The sequence below is a fragment of the Lemur catta genome, chromosome 3 (assembly GCF_020740605.2).
Source record: "Lemur catta isolate mLemCat1 chromosome 3, mLemCat1.pri, whole genome shotgun sequence".
NCBI lineage: Eukaryota > Metazoa > Chordata > Mammalia > Primates > Lemuridae > Lemur > Lemur catta.
In genome coordinates, this window is record NC_059130.1 from 104,851,426 (window position 1) to 104,875,314 (window position 23,889).

A 23,889-nucleotide genomic window follows, 5' to 3' on the forward strand; every position below is an offset into this window, starting at 1 on the left:
CGGTCCTGGAGCTGGGCAGGCAGGGACCATGAAGTTGAGCAAATGCTCCGCCTGTCCTTGCGCTCATGGGTATGGCGAGGGAAAGAGACGGGCAAGTGCAACATGGAATGATCAATGCTGAGACGGGAGCCGGGAGGGGCTGGGGAGCCCAGGGGCTTGGGGGGGTGGACACAGCTGCCTCCAGGCTGCTAGGTCAGGGCAGACTTCCTGGAGGAGGTGATTCCAGAGCTGAAGTTGAGTTCGCCAGGTGAAGGGGAGGGGAGGGGGTTCCAGGTGGGAGGTTGTCCTCTGCAGAGGGTGGAGGCCTGAGAGAGCTGGGGGTGGAATACGGTGGGGCAGCGTGGGGTAGGGAGGCTCTCTGGAGCTGGACTGCTTGGGTTTGAATCCAAGTTCCACTAATTGGAGGCCACATGATCTGAATCTCAGTTTCCTCATCTATAAAATGGGCTAAACAAAAACCTCCCCATCATAGGATTGTTGAGAAGCAAATGAGTTAAGCATCTACAATGCTAAGAACATTGAGTGTGTTTGATCAGGAGTGTGCTTGGCTATAAGAAAGAGAAAACTCAACCTTGGTGGCTTAGGCAATTGGGGGTATGGTATAGTTTTCATGTATAACAAGAAATCCAGATACAGGTAGTTGCTGGCATTGTTTCAGCAGCTAAAAACAATTAGGGCTGAAGTCTCTTAACTTCTCTTCATCTTCCCCTCACGCTCATAAGATGGCTGCTGCTACTCCTGCCAACACATCAGTCTTCAAGGCTTTCCTAGAAACAGTCAGAGGTTGCCTTATATCTCATTGGTCAGGACTGGTCACATGGTGCCCCTAGGCACAAGAGAGCCTTGGAAAAGTGAGTATTTTGCAAGGGAATTTGGAACAACCCACCCAGCAATGCCTTCCACAAACCAGCACGTGGCAAAGGCAGCTGGTATCAGGCCCGTGGGGCTGGGGCTGAGAGTGCGTTTGGGGAGGAAGGAAGAGGCGAGCCTGGGAGCAGATCCCCTGGGGTCTTAGTGGCCTGGCTGGGGAGTCTGGACATGGCCCTGACAGCTGTGGGGGACTGAAGGACATGAGCTGGGCGAGGGCATGGATTTAGAACCTTGGTGAGCTCCTCCAAGATAGGGAGTGAGGCCTAATCGCCGTTGTACGCCTGGCACTGAGGACAGACCGGCCCAACACACGCACGTGGGTAGTGAGCAGGCGACTGCTCACGAGGGCCCCAGGGCTGCCTTGGGGTGGAGGACTGGGGTGCATTGGGGTGCAGGGGCCCGGACAGAAGGCGGATGGCAGAAGTGGCCCAGGTGACACATGATGGGGGCTTGAACTCGGGTGGTGGCTGCTCTGAGATTCAAGCGGCACCGGGGAAGCAGGACCCGCGGGGCTTGGACACAGGAGCGGGAAAGAGGAGGGCCCAGGCTGGTGCCCGGGTTTGGACAGCGTTTGGGAGGGTGGTGCCAGCTCTGAGCTGAGGACAGGGGACGAGCATGGAAGAGGATGAGTTGGTGTTGGATTCCAGTGACCTTCGGGGACGTGTGATGGGGGTGCTCGGGAGGCAGCTGTGTCTCTAGTTCAGGCGTTCAGGAGAGCGAGGACGGAGGGAGGTTGAGACATGAATGTCACCTGTGGACATGTGGGTGGGATGTCAGCTGGGTGTCACCCAGGTTCATGGAGGTGTTAACCCATCAGTGGGACAGGATGCTGAGCTGTGGCCTCCCAGATGTGCCCTCAGATGAGTGCACATGCCTGCCCACCCTGTCCAGGCACTGGCTGCCAGCCTGCCTAACCACTCGTGGGGCCTGAGACCAAGAGCACACCTGCGAGGTGTCAGGAGCCACATGTGACACCTCAGACCACAGAGGCTGTGGCCCAAATGGGGTTGTGGCAGGACGAGAGGCTCAGCTACCCTGCAGCCCCCTGGAGTGGTGGGGTGAGCATGCCCGGCATGCAGACGACGAGACCTGGCTCCATGGCTGTGGGCAGGCTGCTTCCTTGGAGCCCGACTCTGGGGAGACCAGAGGGTCATGTCCAACCAGGCACCCTGGCAATGTCTCTAATTTGCCATGAAATTAAGTGTCAAGAAAAGCAGCCCACAGGGCAGGGAGAGACCCACCCCAGGCTGCCCGGGTCTCTGGGTGGCCGCAGAGCCTCTGCTGGGCGTGTCTCTGCAGCCACAGGCCCTGCCCGCTGCCCGCCCGATGGGCTCTCTGGGAACCAGCACCTACAGCCCAGTCTCTCTGCTGGGCCTCCAAGGAGGAAGCTTCCGGATTCGCCACTGAGAATGTTCCCATGGGCAGGGGCACAGCAGAGCTTGGCCAGCACCAGGGAGCCGCAGTTCTAAATAAATAGAGTCCACCTGGGAAACAGATGTGCTGCCGCCCCCATGGTCCAGATGGTCAAACAGGACACTCACTCGAGCTTCCTCCGCCCTGCGTGCTGGGGGGACATTCCAGGCAGGAGAGCAGCTGGGTGAAGCCTGGAGATGTGTCGGGGGCGCCTCCAGTCTGGGAGCGCCACCGTCTCACCTCTGATAACTCACGACCCGGAAGACCACAGATACATTCAGCCTTGACCTTGGCGGGGCCAAGTTGCTGAGGTTGTGTGGGTGGGTGGAGCTGGATTCCTGTCGGAAGGATTTGAGAAAAGCTGAGGTCCCCTAAAGCCCCTCAGGCGGGACGGGGGCAAGAACAAGGGACACAGTAGGAAAGTCCCTGTGCGACTGCTCAGCTCCTCTGCTGCAGGACGACACTGGGCGTCCCGGGGAGAATGTGAGGGGGAAGGATTTAAACGTTACTGGATGGAGTGGGACATCCTCATGAAGGCCGTAGGTGGGACAACTTTGACATGGTAACATGCCTCGGTTGCCCGCAGTTGTGTCACCCGCTGAGTCAGAACAGGGCCGGGCCTCGCTCTCAGGCTGCCAAGTCCACAGGGGCCTCCCCCACCGCCCCACCGCGCAGGGCCTGGGCTGCCTCTCCAAGTGCCGTGGGGGGCAGGTCGCCAGCGCGGCCCGCGGCTGTCCTGCTGGTATTTTCATTAGCACTGGGCCTTCCCGTGGCGACCACACTGAAGCAACTTCCCCCAAACCAAAACCTGCTGGCTTTCCCTGTCAACACCCTGCCTGCCCTCGCTCCTTCTATACCCAAATATACCCCCGAGGCAGGCAGAATTCCAAGATGGCCCCAGTGACCTATGACTTTGTAAAATCCTCTCCCCTTGTGTGTGGGTGGAGCCTGCGAATCGCCCGGGTCTCTCTGCCATTAGGTTATATGATGAGGCACAGCTGATGTTAAGCCAGGGCGATGCTCCTGGGTGAGCCTGACCCAATCAGGTGATCCCTTAAAAGCAGCTGGGCTCCTCCTGCGAGGAGAGAGAGTTGAAGCAGGAGAAGGCTGGAGGGGCCCCTGGTTAACAACCAGCCAGAGAACAGGGGGCAGGGGGCTCGGTCCTACAACCACAAGGAACTGAATTCTGCCAGCACCCCTTGAGCTTGAAAGAGGACCTTGAGCTCCAGAAAGAAGCTCAGCCCAGCCGACACCCTGGCTTCAGCTTTGGGAGACACCAAGCAGAGGATCCAGTTCAATTGTGCCTGGACTTCTGGCCTACGAAACCGTGAGGCAGTACATTTGTGCTGTTTTAAGCCACTAAGTTTGCAGTGATTTGTTACACAGCAATAGAAAATGTGCCACCCCTTCCCGATTTGGAAGTTTTGTTTTTCTCTCCTTAAACTTCTAGGGGGCAGCAACCACAACCCTGAATGTCGGAAGTCTTGGTCAGTGTAGAACAAGAGTTTGGAAACTGAAGGGTCAAACAGGAGAGGTAGCCACTGTTTGCACGTCTTCATGTGCTCTTAGGTCTCCAGAGGCTCTGTTTTGAGGTTGCAGAGAAAACAGCAGGGGTTTCAGGCACCCTGAATAGAGGTTAGGTATGTTGGAAAATGGGGGAGAAAATATATTCCATTCTGCTAGCTGGAGGGTTATATTAAATTCAGAGCTCAAATCTTTAAGAGGGAAAGAGACAACTTGAAATGCCACTGGGAGCAGGTGTCAGGCTGGTATGAGTCTGAATTATACATGTGTTATAAAGGATAATTGTGGGAGATGAGGATGTTTTCATCAAGGGGTAATTGACTCAGGGGCGACAGGCCCATGTCTTCAGGTCACTGAACATGGTATACCAGAGGACATGCTCACTTTTAGAGCTGGGTGGAATACTTTGCAAGGGAGCAAGCTCCCCATCTAAGAGGTGTTCTGCCACAGGCTGCACGACAGCTTTCCAGAGATAGAGAATTTATGGAAGGTTGCATGAAGATCCGTGGTTTAGTCCCATCTCCAGGTTTAGAACTACTTGGACAGCTTAGAAATATAGATTCACTGGGTCTGGAATGGAGCCTGGGAGTCTGCATTTTTCTTCTGGAAAAATCTTATCCAAACTTTGTCAACAGTTTGGGGTTAACAGAGGGAGTATAAACTATAACTTGCAAATGCATCTAGATGAGGATTCTGCTCAGAGTCCGCAGATCCTGGCAGCTCCAGGTTTCTGCACCGGCACCTGCTACCGTCCCTCACCTGTCAGGGCCCCTGTTCCCCCCGCCCCCATGTCCTTGTCTTGGACTCCCGCAGGTGAGAAAGCTTTGTCTTAGCTGTGTTAGCAGCCCCCCAAAGCAGTCCTGAGACAAGGACTTGGGTGCAGGGAGTTTATTTGGGATGATCCCAGGAAACACAGTGAGAGGGCAAGTGAGGCAGGGAAGGGACAAAAGCCAATAAAAAGAGCTTTAATAAGCAGGTCACCTCTGTAGGCAACGGGGGCTCACTCCTGCTGGGGACCTTCTGAGGAATCCCGAGGAGCACGTCTGAGGATTGCCCTGTGGGCGTGGGGAAGCTGTTGGTCGAGGGTCCAGTGACGGTGGGGACTGTGTGCTGAGCTGCCGTGGGCTGAGCCCACAGTGGGCTGAAGGGCACCGAGATGGGCCAGCTGTAGCTCCCAGCGCTAAACCTAAGGCCGCTTCTCGAAACGCTTGTTCCTATCCCAGCGACTGACCCCGTGGAAGGCTCTCTCAGCTGCCCCCAGGTGTGAGGGCTGGCCCTGTGGCCCAGCGTGGGTAGAGCCTGTGTTTGTAACAGCCTCTCTAGGTGAGTGGGTGGGTGGCCAGGTTTGCATACGCAGGTGTAGGTGACCTCTGAGTTTCCGTCAGAGCCCGAGATTCAAGGCTTTACATTTCCCCCAATAAACCATTTGCTGAGCACAAACTCTGACAACGTGCTTGCGCGAAGGGTGGAGTCTGCCTTCGAGGCTCTGGGTCTGAAGACTGCAGAGGGAGTGACTCATTCTGGGCAGAGGAGAGAGTGGCATGTAGGGACGGAGGGAGAGGCAGAGGGACAGTGTCCTGGGAAAGGCGGGAGGAAACGGACTATAAGAGCCCTGGATGCCCGGCTGAGTCTCAGCTTTGATCTAGAGGCGACACGGCTAACGGAAGTTTTTCACCTGGGAAGGGTGACAGAGACTGTCACTGCTCACTAGATACCCACATCCACCCCTGGGCACCCAAGTGGAGTCAGGGGATGTGACTCCTTGTCTGAGGCAGGTAAGGAGACACTTGCTGTCTCTCTCTTGTCCCTGTGGCTGGAGACAAAGCACTTGGCAGTGGTGGGAGAGCGAGACGGAGGCAGCCATGGGGGGCCCTGGGTGGGGGCACCTGGCTGGCGCTGCACGGTGCCACGGGAGAGTGAGAAGCGAGCCCTGTGTCAGCCACGGTGACTGGGGGGCTCGTTTGTTACTGCAGCGTAGCTTACCCCACCCCGAATAACCCAGCAACAGGCCTCCATGTGGCATTCACTGCGTGTCCTCACCACCATCCCGCGACATTCGCATCCAGATTCCATTTTTACAGACATGAACCAGATGAGCAGAAAAGGGGGGGACTGACCGGAAGTCACCGCAGCTGGCCCGTGCCAACAGAACAGGCACTCAAACCCAGCTCTGTCCGATTCTAAAGCCATTTCACTTCATGAGATCCCTTGAAGTCTGGCCTGCATGTCACCGGCAGAACGCAAGCTAATTTGGGGACATATGTGGCTGAAAAAGTTAAATTTAATTAGTTTTGAATTTATTTGAATTAATCTGAATTTTTTAGAATTTTATATTGAATGAATATTTATTGGAATCGATATATAAACGGTACACCAAGCCAGTGATTTCATGGCTATGATTTCTTAGGAGGAGGAGAAATTTGAAAAAAGCAAGCTGGCTTAGAGTTACTTACAGACAAAGATTAAATAAGTAGCAGAAAAGGGCTGGGTGTGGTGGCTCACGCGTGTAATCCTAGCACTCTGGGAGGCCGAGGCGGGCGGATTGTTTGAGCTCAGGAGTTCGAGACCAGCCTGAGCATGAGTGAGACCCCTGTCTCTACTAAAAATAGAAAGAAATTAGCTGGACAACTAAAAATATATAGAAAAAATTAGCTGGGCATGGTGGCGCATGCCTGTAGTCCCAGCTCAGGAGGCTGAGGCAGGAGGATTGCTTGAGCCCAGGAGTCTGAGGTTGCTGTGAGCTAGGCTGACGCCTCGGCATTCTAGCTGGGGCGACAGAATGAGACTCTGTCTCAAAAAAAAAAAAAAAAAAAAGTAGCAGAAAAGGTACAGGAGGATGCAGCAAAACTGAGGATGCTGAGCCGCGGACGCAGGGGCAGGCTGTCCTGGGTGACATTGCGTCACCCATCAGAGGGGCGCAAGATAACCGGGTTTGCTCCTTAGGGAAAGAGCTGTGCCTGGGAGCACTGGAGCGGGAGTCCTGTGTGCTTCCCACTGAACCACACTGCCCAGAGGCCTCTCAGTTGATTACAAACGTTCTGTCTTGCATGAAACACTAAAGGCTTTAAGTTTCTGGAAGCCCAGGGGTGTGCAAACGGGGAGAGGGAGCAGCCGCCTGCCTGACTTGAAGAAGGCCCCTCCGCGAATTTCTCTGGACAATACCGGACATGCTGTTCCCGATTTTGAGTCCTGGGGAAAAATATTTCACGTCTGAAAAACACAACTATTTATTTTCTTTCCTCGATGTATAAGCTGAACTTCCAGGCCTCCTCGCCACCCCCCACCCCTGCCAGCCCCCGGCCCTGCTATGGAATGTGAAAGCTGCTCTTTCCTTGGGGGCCTGTCTCTGTTCCTGAAAACGTACCTGCAGCACGTTTCCGTGGCCCTGCTAATGAGTGGCGGAGCGACACAGAAGGTGCCTGTGCTCCGCCGAGGGGCCCATAGAACTGCCATTCAGAGACGGAGCTGAAAGGGCCATTTCATGGGACCAGCTGCTGCCTGGCTAACAGGGCCTCGTCCCCCAGCCCCGGACGCAGCCCTGCCCGCCCGGGCGGGGGCAGCTGGCGAGGAGACTCCGGCTCACGTCCTCCTCGTTCACCTTCCTCAGGGCGCAGGGAGAGCACTGTGCCCTTGTCACCTCTGGTCACCACTGCTAACTCGTGCGTGACCCTTGACCGTTTACAGGTAAATGGAACTGGTTCGAGGTTTGTTCCTACTTTTGATTCATTCCTTCATTTGCTCACCACACACCCTGTGCCGGGCACTGCACTGCGTCCCAGGGATTCCGTGGTGCCCAAGACAGATGAGACCCCTGCTCGGAGGGAGCTGATGCTCTCTGGGGGAGGCCTTGGTAACACCGTCGTGGGGAGGGACACGCACCCTCGTCACCACTCTGCAGCGTCTCTGCGGGAGAGAATTTGACTTCAGAGTCGCAGAGGGGAAAGGACTCAGCAGCCTCACTGGTATTTGGAACATGGGAGGGCTGTGCGTCAGGCACAGACGAGACTTCAAGGGGAAAAGCCAGAGGAAGTGCTTTGAACTTCCGTCTTCTCTAACACTGGCACAAAGGGGAGCGAGGCCTGAGTTTCCAGGCCCGGCTCTGCCCCTAAACTGACTGGGTGGCTTCAGGCCAGTCAGTGAGCCTCTCTGGGCCTCAGTTTCTCGATCTGACAAACGGGCGAACGTACTCCAACCTGCTGACCTCCCAGGTTTGCTGGGAGAACAAAGGAGATACAGTGGTAGGGTGAGCGATGGCCACACCAAGTGTGGAAGCGGCTGTTATTACAATTATTGCCGAAGTCTGTGAGAACTGTGGGTTGGGTTTGCTGTTCCTCAAAATCACTTTTTCACAACTGTTTATTTCCTTTGATTGAGGTCTAATTTACATGGAACGAAGGGCACAGGTCCTGAGTGTTCCGATCCTGTCCCCTGGAGCAACGGTAACCTTTTGCCCCCATCTCTACTTCTGTCCTCCTATTGGCCCTTATGTGGCTTCAGGGAGGCAGGCAGGCCAAGAGCTACCATTCCCACTGCACAGTGACGAGCTGAGGCTCAGAGAGATTAAGCCACCAGCTCCAGGTCACACAGCAAGAACGATGACTGAGAGCAACAGGCCTGGGGCCCTATCCTGGTAATAACACCTCTTAGCTGTGTGACTTTAGACAAGTTACTTCGGCTCTCTGATCTTTGGTTCCCCATCTTGGAAATGAGGGTACTGATAGTAGCTGCCTCACAGGGTTGTCCTGAGGGTCAACTGAGACACTTCACATAACTCCTCTGCTGCCTGCATCCAGCCTAGGAGGCAGGCACAGTTTTCAGCCCTAGTTTCCTGATGAGGTATCTGTGGCACAGAGAGGTGAAGTCACTTGCCCATGGTCACACAGGCAGTTTGCTGTGTGGCAAACCCAGGGAACCTGGCTCCCAAGTCTGTGCTCGTAATAACTTTCTCTACCGCCTTGCACATACTAAGAGTGACTGCACGTTTTAGCCACGATTATGATCTTGAAAGATTCTGCCCGGCAGAGAGTTGGCGAGAGGAAGGGTGCGCTGGGCAGATGGCCCTGCATGTACAAAGGCCCGGGGGCCTCTGGGGAGAATCCAGGGGCAGCTGGAGAGCAGAGTGTAGGAGCAGAGGCAGGGACGGCAAGGCTGGAGAAGGGGAAGCGGTTAAGGAGGAAACTGCGGCTGGAATTGCAGGTGGGGGAGGGATCGGGTGAGGCTTAGGGGGCAGGGTGGAGCCGGGGCATGAGGCCATTGGACACAGGTATCCCTGGCTTGGGGTGGAGCCTCGAGTCAGCCCGGGCTCCAGCCCCTGGAAGAGCCACCTCCACCCACCTGAGATTTCCTGAATTCCAGCTGCGGCTCCCGTTGCTTCTTTGGGCAAAGGAGGCCTTGTGGTCAGAGGGGCCTCTGGAGCCCAGGCCAGGCGCTCCCTCCCTCTCTGGGCACACACACCTCCATTCAGTCCCAGCCCCGCCCTGGGCTGCCCCCACGTCAGTGGGGGGCCGCCTGGCCAGGAGGCTGGGCAGGCATTGGGGTTGATAAGACCTGGGCCCCCGGCCCCCACAACTGTGCCTGCTGCTGCCTGTGCTGCCAGAGCCATGCGTGTCCCCTCTGGCACCGGCCTCGTGCTCAGCAGCCTGCTGCTGCTGCTGCTCCAGGCCCCGCGAAGTCTTGGCCTCACCCCGCAGCCCAGAGGTGAGGGGGCTGCGTGAGCCGGGGGACACTGGGCGGGCGGGTCTGGACCAGCAGCCTGGGGGCTGGGCACTGAGTTGTGGGATCCAGAAAGGGAGAACGGCAGGGAGGCAGGCGTGGACAGTGGGGTGCAGGAGCACACACAGGTGGTGATGCTGACAGGGGTTGGGGCAGGGGTCCTCAGTCCTTGGGGACCACACATGCTGCAGGGACCATGGTCTTCCAGGTCTCTGGGGGGCAGAAGCCACTCATAGAGCCAGCTGACATCTGGAGCTGCTCCAGGCCCAGGGCTGAGCTCACGGCACTTTGGTGAGTGCAGCTCTTGGGGGCTGAGAACCCACCCCCCCTTGCCAGTCCTGCAGCATGGGGCCCCCGAGGGGCAACACCACCCCCAGGGTTTCAAGTTTGGGCACTGAGTCCTACCATGCCCACTCTTCCCATACAGATGGGGAAACTGAGGCCAGAGAGGGGAGGGTCTGTCTAAGATCACACCATGAGACAGCCCCTGAGCCTCCTGGCTCCTGATCTAACACTCCATGGGGTGGCCAATCCCCTCTTCCTCTCTGGACCTCAGTTTACCCATTTGTAGCCTTAGCTAGTAGGGACCAGGGAGCCAGCTGCAAGGTGGTTTCTAAGGTCTCTTGAGGAACTCTGATGCCTGGAGTCCCAGTCCAGGGCACAGTGAGGGGGGCTGGGACAGCTCTGCGCATCTTCCCTTTCCTGATTCTCCTGCATCGGCATTTGGGATCAGCTCTGCTCAGTGCAGACTTGCATGGGACAGGGAGGGAAGGGCCTTTGTATTGAGCCCTGCCTGGCTGCAGGTCCAGTGACAGTGTCATGCAGTGGCCTTGTCCTCCCCACTGAATAGATGAGAAAACTAAGGCTCTGAAAGGTGCCACAAAATGCCCAGAGCCACAGGATGGCTGAGCCGGGATTCAAACCCAGCCTTGTGTCACTCCAACGCCGTGCACTTCCCAGCACATGGTGCTGCCTCTCTGGGTGTGGGGAGGGACATTGCTCCTTGGGGGGTGTCTTGGGGCCCACCTGGTCACGCTGCCAAGGTGGCCACCGGGAATTCCTGCTCCCTTTCCCCGTCCTCGGCAATTAGCCAGCAGGCTCCACCGGGCTAAGGGAAACTGCTTCCACTTTGGTGATTTGCTCCGATGCTCAGGTGCAAGAGGCCATGTTGACGGGCACTGCTGTGGCTTAAGACTGTGCCCACGCCTGGGGGGCCACACTCTGTGTCCTTCGGCCCAGCTAGGAGACACAGCTGCCCTTGTTTCTGGCAGCAAGTCTGGGCTGCAACCCGAGAAGTGTGTTTTCAAGGACATAGTGCTCTGTGCCGCCCGGAACCCCTTCCCTGTGTGCCCAGCCCTGTGCGGGCTGCCTTGCTCCTCTCTGAGGTATCCTGTAGGGAAGGATTGCCAGCTCATTGCATGGATGGGGAAACTGAGGCATGCAGATGTGAATGTGGGTTGCCAAGGCTGGGATTTGGCCCTCTGCCTTCCCCACGGGCTGCGCTGGGGGCCTTTGGCAAGGAGCTTGCTGAGTGTGTACACACTGGCAGAAAGGCCCGGCCAGCCCAGCCGGTCTGCGGTCTACTCTGCCTGCGGCCTCACGTGCAGACCTCAGTGGCCCCGATGCACTGCTCGTTTGCCTCCGGGTGTGTCCGGGCCCTGACCTTGGCCTCCTGACCTTGGCCTCTGCTGTCTGGCTTCTCCCTCCTGCCCCTCCCAGGGCACCTGTGCCGGACCCGGCCCACGGACCTGGTGTTTGTCGTGGACAGCTCCCGCAGCGTGCGGCCTGTAGAATTTGAGAAGGTGAAGGTGTTCCTGTCCCAGGTCATCGAGTCGCTGGATGTGGGGCCCAATGCCACCCGGGTGGGCGTGGTCAACTACGCCAGCGCCGTGAAGCAGGAGTTCCCCCTGCGGGCCTACGGCTCCAAGGCCGCGCTGCTGCAGGCTGTGCGCCGCATCCAGCCGCTGTCCACGGGCACCATGACTGGTCTGGCCATCCAGTTCGCCATCACCAAGGCCTTCAGCGATGCTGAGGGTGGTCGCGCCAGGTCCCCCCACATCAGCAAGGTATGTGCACCGCGCCCCGCTGGGCTGCTGCTGTTGGAAGTGCCCACTCTGTGCTACGAGGTTTGCCCGAATATGTTTCGATTCTCATGATACCCCTATAAGGTGGCCACTTTACAGCTGGGGAAACTGAGGGCCAGAGGGGGAGGTCACTGGACAGAGGTCACCAGCTGTAAGTGGCAGAGCTGGGACTTGAACTTGCTTTTGCCCAGCCTGACCCCGGGAGCTCACACTCGGTACGCACGGATCATTTCAGTTTAGTTGCCCTTGGCTCCCCGGGCAGGCTGAGCCCCGTGAAGGCAGCAGGAGACAGGCCACATGCTTTTGTCGTAGATGAGGGTGTGGACGCTGCCACCAGCCTGTCTGTGTTCAAGGCCTGCTCCCCCTGACTGGCTGTGCCACCTCTGCCATCTCCCCATGCCTCAGTGTCCTCACCTATAAAATGGGACAATGGTAGCATCTCAGAGTGCTGCTATGAGGCCTGAGTCACATGCATAAGTGCTCAGGACAGGGCCTGGGACAGCATGAGCCGCACAGTGCTGTTCGCTAATTTTTTATTTAATAATCCTTTGAGGGCTTGAGCTCAGAGGCGTGAAGCCACACACCGTAAGTCCCAAAGTCAGCAAGGGCTCCAGGCAGGGTGCTGAGCGTGTCACAGCCTCGTCCCCACATTGTCATGTTTTCAGGTTCAGCACAGGGCTTGGGAGGCCGGGTCAGGTGTCCTCTCCCCTGTGGTCCCCCACAGGTCCCAGCACTTCCCCACCACAGCCCTTGTCCACCCGGGGAGTCACGTGTACCTGCCCAGGGCCCGGCCCAGGGGAGCCCTCTTTCCTATCCCCTTGTCACTCCACTGTGTAGCACACAGCAGGTGAACGAGCAGGATCCTGCCTGGAGGTGGCAGCCCTACTTTCCCAGCTAATAGGTGGAGAAAGTGTTCACACAGACAACCGCATGTAATCCCAGCCATTGCCACCCCTCAAAGTGTCATATCAGCCAGTGTGTTGGTCCTATTTTGTGGGGCCACCTATAAGTTCCCGTATGAAGTGCTGCAGATGAGGTTGATGGTCATGCTGGTTGAGAGGACCGGGTGGCCCAAGATGGCCCTAATGGAGTGAAGGTGATAGCACTGACAGCAGTAGCTGGCCCGTCTCGAGTTACCTCGTTCACCCCAGCCCAGACCAGTGGCCTCAGATGGGCAGGTGATGGGAGAGCCCCTCCAGCAGGTGACACAGTGGGGCTGGGGGGTGCTGGCCCCAGGCATCAGGCATTCGGCCTGGAATTCACCTGTGGGAAGTCTGGAAGCTGGGTCGCAGGGGAACAGCAGGGACTCAAGGGGACAGTGGGACTCAGGGAAGTGGCAGCAAGTGGCAGTGAACAGTCATACTAGGTTTTCAGTGCCAGGCGTCCATGGCCCTGGGGGGAAGAGATTGTGCAAGATCACCCCCCAGGGAGTCCGGGGAAATGACGCTGAAAGCATCAGTTGCCCCTTCCTGGCTTCTTACCGAGAGTCACCTCCACTCTCGCTCCACCCCACCACGGCCCCTCCTTACAGACGAGGGCGCTGCGGCTCAGCAAGGTGAGCTGCAACTCGTGCAGCTGCACTTACAACCCAGGCCCGTCTTAACTGGGGCCACCAGGACAGCAGGCCAGGCCCTGGGGCTAGGGACGGGGACCCAGGCCAGAAGCAGAGAAGCAGCACCGGGGCTGGGTGCCTAGCCCAGACTGGGCGGAGCCGGGACGACCCTGACCCGGGCCTCAGGGCAGGTGCAGGCAGCGGGTGGTGAGGCGGCAGCTCAGCGCCAGGGTCCCCTCTCTCCCTCTTTCTGGGGTACAGAGCAGAGGAGCCACGTGGGAGGGGAGCAGGCATGTTCTTCCATCCCTGGCAGGGGCATGGATCGTCCTGGAGAGTGGAGGAAGAGCAGGGCGGCTCTTCCTTGGCTGGTCCCTTGGGCCACGCGGGAGGGGCCTCTGTCCAGGGCGCGGAGGACGGACGCCGATGGCAGGCAGGGCCCGTTTGTGAGCCTCGGCCGCCCCCTGGTGGCGAAGACGCGGCCGTGCAGGGCGCCGGGCCGGGGAGGGAGTGCGGGTGGGCGCGCAGCCCGCGCACCTGCCCAGGCCGAGCCCCGGCCTCACGGGCGCGGCTCCCACAGCCCGCAGCCTGGGGGCGCGGCCCTGCCCCCGGCCATCGCAGGGCTGCCTGCCTGAGCGATTGGGATGGCAGCACCCCAGCCCCGTCTCTTTCCGTCGGAGGAAACTGTCGCCCGTGGCCGGCCAGGTCCTCCCGGGGCCGGGCCCTAGCGGGGGAGGGCCCGCCAGTCCCTCTGCCTCTCCGCGCCTGTCTCCGCTCCCGCCGGTCCCGCGGGGCTTCCCGGAGGGCGGGGCGGGCGGCCTCACGCGTGCCCCGCGTGTCGCGTCGCGTCGCAGGTGGTCATCGTGGTGACGGACGGGAGGCCCCAGGACAGCGTGCGGGACGTGTCTGCGCGGGCCCGGGACAGCGGCGTCGAGCTGTTCGCCATCGGCGTGGGCCGCGTGGACAAGGCCACCCTGCGGCAGATCGCCAGCGAGCCGCAGGAGGAGCACGTGGACTACGTGGAGAGCTACAGCGTCATCGAGAAGCTGTCCAGGAAGTTCCAGGAGGCCCTCTGCGGTGCGCGGCGCGGGGCGGGGCCCGGGCAAGCGGGGACACCTAAAGTCCGTTGGGGCGGGGCCACATCAGAAGGCGGGGCCAGGCCGGGGCGGGGCCTGTCCGGGGCGGGGCCTGAGCAAGAGCCAACATCAGGGGCGGGGCCCGCTCTGGGGCAGGGCCCACGTGGGTTGGGGTGGGACCTAGATCAGACTGAGGTGGGGCCAGCACCAGGGGCGGGGCCAGAGCTGGGGCGGAGCCTGATTCGGAGGCGGGTCCCCAGCCCTGGGTTAGGGCTCTTATGTGGCAGAGTCCTAGCAGAGACCAAGGAAGGGCCAGAACCCAGTGAGAGGCGCGCCTGCAAAACCTGTACGTGTTTCTATGTCGGGGGCTTTGGGTGCCAAAGTTTTCTGTGATGCAGGAGGATCTGAGGGGTCTGGGCACTGCCAGGAGAGGGTTCATAGTCCTATGCAGAGGGGAGGTGGGCCTGTGAGGGTGGTCTTTGTAATGTGACCAGCTGAGAATCTGGGGCCTGGATTCTACCTCTTTCCGGGCCTCAATTTCCCGAGTGTGTGAGGGGGCCTGGGCTCCATGGTCGGTGAGGGTATCCTGGCTGAGATGGCCAAGGCCCTGTGATTGTGAGATCTGAGCCTTCCCTTGTCCCTGCAGTGGTGTCAGACCTGTGTGCCACGGGAGACCACGACTGTGAGCAGGTGTGCATCAGCTCCCCAGGTTCCTACGCCTGTGCCTGCCGCGAGGGCTTCACCCTCAACAGTGATGGCAAGACCTGCAATGGTCAGTGGGCTGGACACAGGCGAGCCCCAGGAGGGGGGGGAGGTGACGGGGCTTGGCTGTTCCCCAGGAAACCCACTGGATCCTTTCTGCACTTTGCCTCTGGACGAGTCTTCAGAGTAGATAGTTGCCTTTTAGCGTTTGTGTCTGCAGAAAGTTCTCTCCTGACTTCTGTCCCTCTTTTTAATACAATGCGAGCTGGGTTTAGTGTGGTTTAGCCTCAAACTCAAATCCTGGCGCCACCCCTGCTGAGGTGTGTGATTTAACAGCTGTTGGAGCTTTGGTTTCCAATGCTGTAGAATGTGGCCAGGAACCTTGGCTTACAGAGGCAGTTCCAAGGGCAAAACGGAATGATCCCCAGCACAGAGCTTGGTGTGTGGTGTGTGGTGGGTGCCCAGCCAGTGGTTGGGATGGATGACTATGTCCTTAAGCCTCAACCCCTCGCCTTCCCGCCCTTCCCAGTCTGCAGTGGCGGTAGTGGCAGCTCAGCCACCGACCTGGTCTTCCTTATTGATGGATCCAAGAGTGTGCGGCCAGAGAACTTTGAGCTGGTAAAGAAGTTCATCAACCAGATTGTGGACACCCTGGACGTGTCAGACAAGCTGGCCCAGGTGGGGCTGGTGCAGTACTCAAGCTCCGTGCGCCAGGAGTTCCCGCTGGGCCGCTTCCACACCAAGAAGGACATCAAGGCGGCTGTGCGAAATATGTCCTACATGGAGAAGGGCACCATGACCGGGGCTGCCCTCAAGTACCTCATCGACAATTCCTTCACTGTGTCCAGCGGGGCCAGGCCCGGTGCCCAGAAGGTGGGCATCGTCTTCACTGACGGCCGGAGCCAGGACTACATTAATGATGCTGCCAAGAAGGCCAAGGACCTCGGTAGGTGCTGCCTGCCTGGACCCTGGGCACCACTGATGGTACAGCCCGACTGTAGTTTACCTTGGTGGCTCTGATTAGCACCTTAAACCCAGGTGCATTTGATTGGGGAGGATTGGTTAGTCCAACTGAGGCCCCAGAAAAGTAAGTGGCTTGTTTTTATGGTCCTTTTGTAGACGAGGCGGGAACTTTTCCAGTTGAATGTTTCCAAGAACACACCAACTGTTGGAAAGCAAACCCCACTTTGGGACAATCCTGAGACTCAGTTTTGTCACTTATTAAAAAAGGAAAATAATAATCACCAGATGGATGATTATGAGGGTTCAATGAACCTCTCAGAACAAAGATTCTGACACGTGGAACTTCAGTAAATTTCCACATTGTCATTGTCCCAGCATTGTGCTTGCAATTCCAGCAGCTGCCACCAGGAGGTGTCTGGTGTTGGCTGCCTGTCACCACGGCCAGCTTACTTGTCTTGCTCCTCCTGGCAGGCTTTAAGATGTTTGCTGTGGGCGTGGGCAATGCCGTGGAGGACGAGCTGAGGGAAATCGCCTCGGAGCCCGTGGCAGAGCACTACTTCTACACAGCTGACTTCAAGACCATCAACCAGATCGGCAAGAAGTTGCAGGAGAAGATCTGTGTGGGTGAGTGAGGCCGGGGCTGGCATCCTGGAAGGGGGTGTGGGTGGGGAGAAGCAGTTGGCAGAACCGGGACGTGGGCTGGCCAGCTCAGCGCTTACTGCCGGCAAACATATATTGAATGCTCATTATGTGGATGACGCTGTTCTCAGTGCTCAAGCATTAAATCATTCATTTGGTGGGAATGCCATTATCCCCATTTTACAGACAGGAAAGTCAAGGCCAGGAGGGTGGAACAACTGTTAATAACTGGGGTTGCCAGGGCTGGAATGCTCCTGCCTCCCCCAGTCCTCCCTGCTGGCCTCGCCGGCTGGTTCCTCATGGTAAAGACCGTGGATGCCACAGCCAGATGTACCTGGCTTTGCCGCTTTGCTGTGACACCGTGGCCATGGGCAAGTTGTTTCACTTCTTGGATTCTTCATTTGTAAAATGAGATTAATGACTTCAAACCCAGAGTTGGGGTAAGGAGTCACCAAGATGACAGAAAGACCCCAACAGTGATCTGTACATGGTGGGTGCCCGGCACAGGGATGCTATTATTGTAGTTCATTATCAGGGCTCTGAGGGACCAGGAGGACATTCAGGAATCTCCCCTCCATCACTCGTAGGGGCTCTGTCTCAGGGATTCTGTCTCTGCCTTCTCAGACCCAAAGCTCCCCCCACTCTCCCAAGGTCTCCCCAGTCCTGGCCCTGGGCAGTGACCGTTCCCCTTCCCCCTGGGCAACTACTCAGCAGCCCCTTCCTCTTCCCCGCCTTCCTGTCCACTGCAGAGGAAGACCCGTGTGCCTGCGAGTCCGTGGTGAAATTCCAGGCGGAAGCGGAGGGGCTGCTGCAGGCCCTGACCAGGAAGCATATCCTTCCCCGGAGGCGGCTGCGGGCCGGGGAGGGCTGGCAGCGTGGGGGGGAGGGGGCCACGTGCAGGCAGGTTGGGGCAGGTCCTCCTGCCTGCCTCCTGCTGAGGGAGGGCTGCATTTTGCCCAGATAGGCTGGTGCCAGCTTTGGTACAGACCCTGTCAAAAGCAGGGGCTCCTAGAGGGTAAACAGGGAAACTGAGGCAGAAGCAAGGATCTGGGGACTGGACACCCACACAGTCTGGACACGCTCAGGAGAACATGGTGCCCTGTGGATTCCCCATTCCCCAGGGTCTCGGTGACATGGCTGACACAGCCCCCACTCAGAGGTGGGGCTGGGCCCCTGACAGCTCCCCTGGCTCGGTCAGGACGACGTGTGGGACCCAGCGGGGCGAGCGGGGCTGGGTGTGCGGGGCCCACAGTACCTGGCTGTGCTTTTTGGAAAGCACCGTCCTGAGGACAGTGGAGGGATGAGTTTTGGCAGAGGGGGAGCATGTGCTGTAGGGAGCGAGAGAAAGCCCTTAGAAGAGGGGTCCTCTGGTAGCAACAGGAAGGGGGGTCCCAAAGCAGGGCCACACCTGCCATTGCTCTAATCTGGCCAGCCTGTGCCCTTCCTTAACTCTGCGTCCACTGGAAGCTGTGAGTAAGCGGCTGGCCATCCTGGAGAACAGGATCGTCTAAGGCCACCTGTCCCTCCTGCGGCCTCTCCGTCTCCCCAGCCCAAGTGCAGAGTCCTACGTGTGTCCCCAAGAGCCCCAGTTTAGTCTAGCTTTGCCATTTTAGCAAGGGAGGCCAGCCTGGGAGCGGGAGGGAGTGTGTTTGAGTGTGCCTGTTGGCAGTGTGTGGTGGCGCTGGGGAGCACACGTGTGTGTGCACGTGTGCGTGGAGCGTGTGCATGTGAGTATGTGTGTGCGCATGTGCATGTGTGTGCGCACGCACCTGAGGGCGGGCGTGAGTGTGGTAGGTGGGCCGCGAGTGCGAGAGTCAGATCGTAGGTGTGAGTGTGAGAGGGACTGCGTTTGCATGTTTTCCCATCAAAAGCTTAATATATTCCCATTTTTTTTAGTTAACCCTTTCTTGACTCCAAGTGCTGTGAATCTCTTTTCTGATTTCTCTATTCCCTGATGAGAAATAATTAAATGTGATTAACTTAAGCACTGAATGGGGCTAGAGGCAGTGTGGTTATTTGGGGAGCAGGAGAAAGGGTTGATAAGGGTGGCAGGTGGGGGGTGCGAGGATGGCATCTGTGGCAGTGACCATGAGGACAGTGGCCACACCAGAACCAGCTCACCTTTGTCCTGCCTTTTCAGTTGAAAACCCATTCACATAGCCTCATTTCATCCTCCCAGTAACCAAACCCAGAAAAGGCTTGAGCCAACCCCACTTTACGGAGGGGACTGCTGGGCGTCTGAATGGTGAGATGACTGCTCAGCAGCGGGTCGGTGGGAGAGACAGGCCTGGGTCCGGGACTGCAGGACAGTAAAGAAAAAGTCCACTGGAAGCTGTGGGTAAGCGGCTGGCCATCCTGGAGAACAGGACCGACTAAGGCCACCTGTCCGTACTGTTGGTGAAAAGGGGCAATGGCACCAGATCAGACTCACTTGTTCATTCATTCATTCATTCAAACATCAAATCCTTACAGAGTGTACCTCAATGTCAGGCAGTGGGGACATGGTGGCATATGAGACAGCGATGGATCCTGCCCTTAAGGGACTTACAGTTGAGCAGGTGCTCATGTCACCCTCGCCCAGCTGGAGGAAGAGAGTGGGTTTACGTTGCACCAGGGGTTTGTGCCTCCTCTCCATGTCTGGGAGCCCACGGGGGGCGTGTGCATGTGAGAGCTGATAAGAGGAGGCTTCCAGCCTGAGCCTGGGCTGGCCCTTGGTGCCCCTCCACGCCCCCCACCCTTGTCCTCTTTGTTGTCTCCTGTACATGGGTGACTTTATCCCCCACCTCCCACACCAGGGGCTGCACAGGGACAGATTCCTGATCCACATGTCCCCCTTCACCCCACCCCCTCCTGAAGTCCACCAGCCACACGCTGAGATCCCACCCCCCTCTCCCAGGTTTGAGTGGGCGCTTCAGTGATTTTTCTGCACCCATTCTTATTTAACGGAGCACTTTTAGTGTTACTACCAGAGTCACGCTTGAGAGCATGTTTAAAAGGCTTTTGCAAGAAGCTCAGACCATGCTGCAAGATCCTCCTCAGAGGCAGTTCAAGGAGGCAGAATGACCACACTGACAATAGCCAAGAGCCACATCAACACGACAGCACAGCTACACAAGAGCAACTTAACCATGGCACGGCCACCCTTGCCCCTGGGACCTGAAGACCACCTCGAACACCATTCCCTCGGCCTGTTCTCTGTGCCAGGCCCTGGGGTAGGGGTTTTCTACTGTCCAAGGAGGCTCCTTGTCACAGCCCCAGGCCCCCATGTTGTGACAGCTAAGCCAGTACTTCCTTTCTTCTGGGGTTATCCACTCCTCTCCCCTCCGCACACATGGGATGGGGGAGCTGCAGTTGTGTTGATGCGGTGTAACCCGGCCTCCTGGCTTCACCTGACTGGTCAAGGGGTGGACACTTGACCTAAGTTGGGCCAGTCAGCATTTCTCTTCTGGGAACGTGAACATGGGGACCCCAGTTACCTGGCTGGTGGTGCTGGAGATGGGAAGTTCTCTGTTTTCTTCCCAGGGTGCTAAAAGGTAAAGACTGGAGGCCACCCTCCCCAGAAAGAGGAACACAGCATTTCCTGGGTTGCTGATGGCGTTCCAGTCCAAGGGTGTTTTAGTCATTTATTGGTGTGTAACAAACTGCCCCCAAACTTAGTGGCTCAAAACAACCACCTATTATTGTCATGATTCTGTGGGTTAACTGGGCTCAGGGGGGTGGTTCTTCTGCTCCAAGTGGTGTTGGCTGGGACTGCAGTCACTTGGGTCTCAGCCAGGCTGGAACATCTAGCATGGCTCCTTCATCTCACTGCTGCCTTGGTAGAATCAGCTGGAAGGCTGGGCCTTTCTCTCTCTCTGTGCAGTCTTAGGGCCTCCCCTTCTCCGTGTGGGCCATCCAGGAGGGGAACTAGACTTCTTACATGGTAACTCAGGGCTTCCAAAACCTTCTTAGGGCCGAGGCCCTAAATTGTCATGGAATAACTTTCACTGCATTTTCTTGGTCAACGCAGTTGTAGGCCAGCCCAAATTCAAGGATTGGGAAGATAAACTCTACCTCTCCATGGAGAAGAGTGACAAAGAATTTGTGGCACCTTTAATCCACCACATGGGGTCATTTACTGGTCTCCCTCATTGGACCTGGCTGTCCTCCCTGCCTTTGACATTTATAAGACATCCAGAAAACCTCAGCATAAACTTGGCTAAGTTTGTGTTTCATGCAATGCAAGAGGCCTGACTCAACTGTCCTCTTTCAACTCCAATTCCTTCCACCTGTGTGGGGTCCTAGGCATCCCAGTTCTCATCCTTTAATTCTGGACTGTCCTGGGTCCCAGCCGTTGCCCTGCTCCTCTGCTGCCTGGTGAGTTGGCAAGGCCCTCCACCTCGCTGAGTCCCACAGTCTACATCCGTGGAAAGGGAGTGCTGGCACCATCTCCCAGGTGTGCAGGAGATAATGAACAGGGAGTGCTGAGCACAGTGCCCACCCACACTTTGCATCCAGAGTGGAGTTGGCACCACTGCCACCATGTGGGGGGTGGTCTCCTGGCCTCAAGGACATATCCACACTTGTCAGCTCCTCAACAGCTCTCTTGCTCCCACCTGGCACCCATGTCCCTTGAGATGCTGTGGCCACCTGGCCTCCAGTGGCTGGACCACCTGCGGCACCCATTACCAGCTGGGAAACCACCCTAGAGTGTGCTCCATGGCTCTCTGCAAGTCGTCTCTCCTCAGCAGGGAGCCTGGCCCTCCTGTGTCTTGTTAACAGATATCACCCCCCACTCCCAGTTTCACCAGGAGGCAAAGATGAGGACAGCTTTGTCTCTGCTTTGAGCAGCACCAGCCTCAGTGTGCCAGGGCACAGGCAGGCAAGGCGTGGAGGGTGGTCAAGCTTCTGGGGACGGTGGCTGTGTCCATCACTCAGTCATGCAACAAACGTTTGTAGTGCACCTCTGCCAGGCCCTGTTCTAGGCACTAGGGATGGAACAGAGAACAAAACCAGACAGAAGTCCCTGTCTTTATGGGCTCACACTCCAGCATCACGTGACTTCTTGCTGTGTGAGCCTGGACAAGTCATCTCCTCTCCTGTGAGCCTCAGTTTCTCGTCTGTGAAATGGAGAGATGATCCGGAAGTGAGAAGTCAATCAGGAGAAGTCTGCAAAGGGGATATGACGTGTTCTCAAGGACCAAAGCCTGTCAATGCTTCTTTCATGAAGTAAAATGAAATAGAGACGCTCCCGGGAGCATCTGCCTGCCTGGGCCTGGTACAGACCAAGCACCAGCTCTGAGTGTCTAGGAAACGCCCCGGGGAGAGGTGTTAGAGGAGGGGTTGGGAACCTCCTCTGGAGTCACACAGCCCTGGGCATGAATCCCCCCTGGTCCCTCACCATGGACAAGCTGCTCATGCTCTGACCTCAGCTTCCCCAACAGGAAGCCCCATCCCCCTAGAGTGGCATGGGTGTGGCCAGTCCTGCCCGGGTCCCTGGAGCGGACAGTCAGGCGGGTTTGTGGGGAGAGGGCTGGAGGGGGCCTAGTGGCTGAACGAAGCCCTGCAGGGGGAGTCTGGACAGCAGGAGTGTGGGGGGAAAGGTGGGGACCGAAAGGGGGCATAAGACAGGGAGGGAGGGCAGAGGGAGCAGTGACGTCACGGCTGTGGGGCTCCAGGGGCAGGTCCAGTCTCATTTCTTCATTTGTTCATTCATTCAGTGTTCATTCATTCAACATTGGGCAAGCACTGCCAGGAGCCGAGTGTGCACCAGGAGCTGAGATAAAACAGAAAATGCCTGGATGGTCTCTGGCCTCATAGTGCCCCCAGTCTAGTGGAGGAGATGGACGTCAGACGGAAATCCAGCCGTGACAGCGGGACAGGGGCGTTGGGTGCGGGGCAGGGGGTATAACAGAGGGGCTAATCAAGTTGCCAGGAGGTGGAGGCGTCCTGGAGGCAGCGTGGATCTGAAGGCCATTTAGAAGCGGCAGAGGGGGTGGGGCGAGGGTGCCACGTGTAGGGAGCAGCCCAGTGAGGGCCCTGCAGCAGGAGGGAGTGCGGCCCTGGGAGGGCTTGGACCAGGAGCAGGGAGGGGCCCAAGGCCAGACTTTGCAGGGGCTGCTGTGCTGGCCTTTGGCCGTTTCAAGGCGTCTGGGCTGGGTCTGGAGGGCGGCACAGAGCCACTGAAGGGTTAAGCATGGAGGCCACGTGGCCAGGGTCTGCTATTATAAACAGGGCTAGTTTTCCCCTGGAGCCGCAGGTGGGTGTGAGGCAGACTGTGGAGTGGGAAGTGGCCGAGGCTGGGCTGGGCAGGGACCAAGCATCCCGGTCACACATCCTGGAAGGTGCGGTGGCCTTGAGGCTGGCCCCGCTGGGTCGTGTGCAGGGGGCTGAGCCCCTTGTTGTGGGAGGCAAGGCTGCACAACCCTCAGGCTGGGTTTAAATCCTTACTTGCAGGGAGAGTTAGTTGAGAAACTGTTTGTGAGTGGTGGCACTGGGGACCCTGAATAAACCTTCCAGCGACCTCGTGCCCTGTTTCCAACATTCCTGCCTAAGGAGCTCCCCGGCAGGATGCGGGGTGTAAGAGGCAGCTGGCATGAGGAGCAGTGAGGTCAGCAGCCCGGGAGACTGGGCCACAGGTGTCATGGGTCAGAGTGGAGGTGAGCTGGGGCCCTTGGTGGCAGGTGGCGGAAACTGCATGTTGCACACCAGTCAGCTTAAGCATGGAAGGTTGCTGATGGGACCCGTGACTGAAGGTCCTGGCTCAGCGATGTGGCCAGACCTTGGTTTCTCTGCATTCTTGGCTCCAGTTTCCTCGACGGCCTCGTGCCCAGGCGGGCCTCTCCCCGAGACAGCCCCACTGCCCTGCGTCACAGCCTTCAGGCTCCAAGTCGACAGAATTCCACCTCATTGGCTTGAATTGGGTCCCGTGCCCATCCTTGGGCCATCACTGTGGCCAGGGGGACACAGGGCCCTGGCCATTCCAGGGGAATGGGCTGCACGAGACCCCCGGGACTGAGCATACTGAGCAGTAGTTCCTCAGCGACAGATGCCAGGGCCTGGGAGCTGGGTGGGCAGAACCAACAGAAGTCCCCAGTGGGTGGGGTCAGAGACGGGCAAGCCTTGTCTGCGAATAGGTCCCATGGACCTCACTCCTCCCTACGTGGGGGGTGGAGGAGCTGGCTCCTCCCGGGACCCTGCCGTGAGCGGGGTGGGGCCAGCTTCTCGGGTCTTTCAGATCCAAACTTCTGCTCTTAATGCATCACAGCTCCCTCCACAGCGATCCAGGTCCTCACGAAACCCGGGCCCTCCTATAATTTCCGCATCTCTCTCTGCTCTAGGTTTGATTCACAGACAGTTATAAACAAACCCCGGAAAG

At 57.9% G+C, this 23,889-nt stretch overlaps 1 protein-coding gene across 1 annotated transcript; it reads left to right on the forward strand.

Moving 5' to 3' along the window:
* Positions 1-9,377: 9,377 nt before the first annotated feature.
* On the forward strand, positions 9,378-18,506 carry MATN1 (matrilin 1). Its single transcript, XM_045546465.1, has 8 exons — positions 9,378-9,504; positions 11,239-11,585; positions 14,007-14,229; positions 14,875-15,000; positions 15,460-15,876; positions 16,365-16,517; positions 17,282-17,362; positions 17,994-18,506. The coding sequence occupies exons 1-8, from the start codon at positions 9,408-9,410 to the stop codon at positions 18,041-18,043; spliced, it is 1,494 nt and encodes a 497-aa protein (XP_045402421.1). The 5' UTR covers positions 9,378-9,407; the 3' UTR covers positions 18,044-18,506.
* Positions 18,507-23,889: the final 5,383 nt, after the last annotated feature.

Bases quoted from the DNA above. Each gene is read 5' to 3' on its own strand.
- MATN1 (XM_045546465.1), top strand. From the start codon at position 9,408: ATGCGTGTCCCCTCTGGCACCGGCCTCGTGCTCAGCAGCCTGCTGCTG. The intron at 9,505-11,238 runs GTGAGGGGGCTG...TGCCCCTCCCAG, and splicing joins CCTCACCCCGCAGCCCAGAG to GGCACCTGTGCCGGACCCGG. The intron at 14,230-14,874 runs GTGCGCGGCGCG...TTGTCCCTGCAG, and splicing joins GTTCCAGGAGGCCCTCTGCG to TGGTGTCAGACCTGTGTGCC.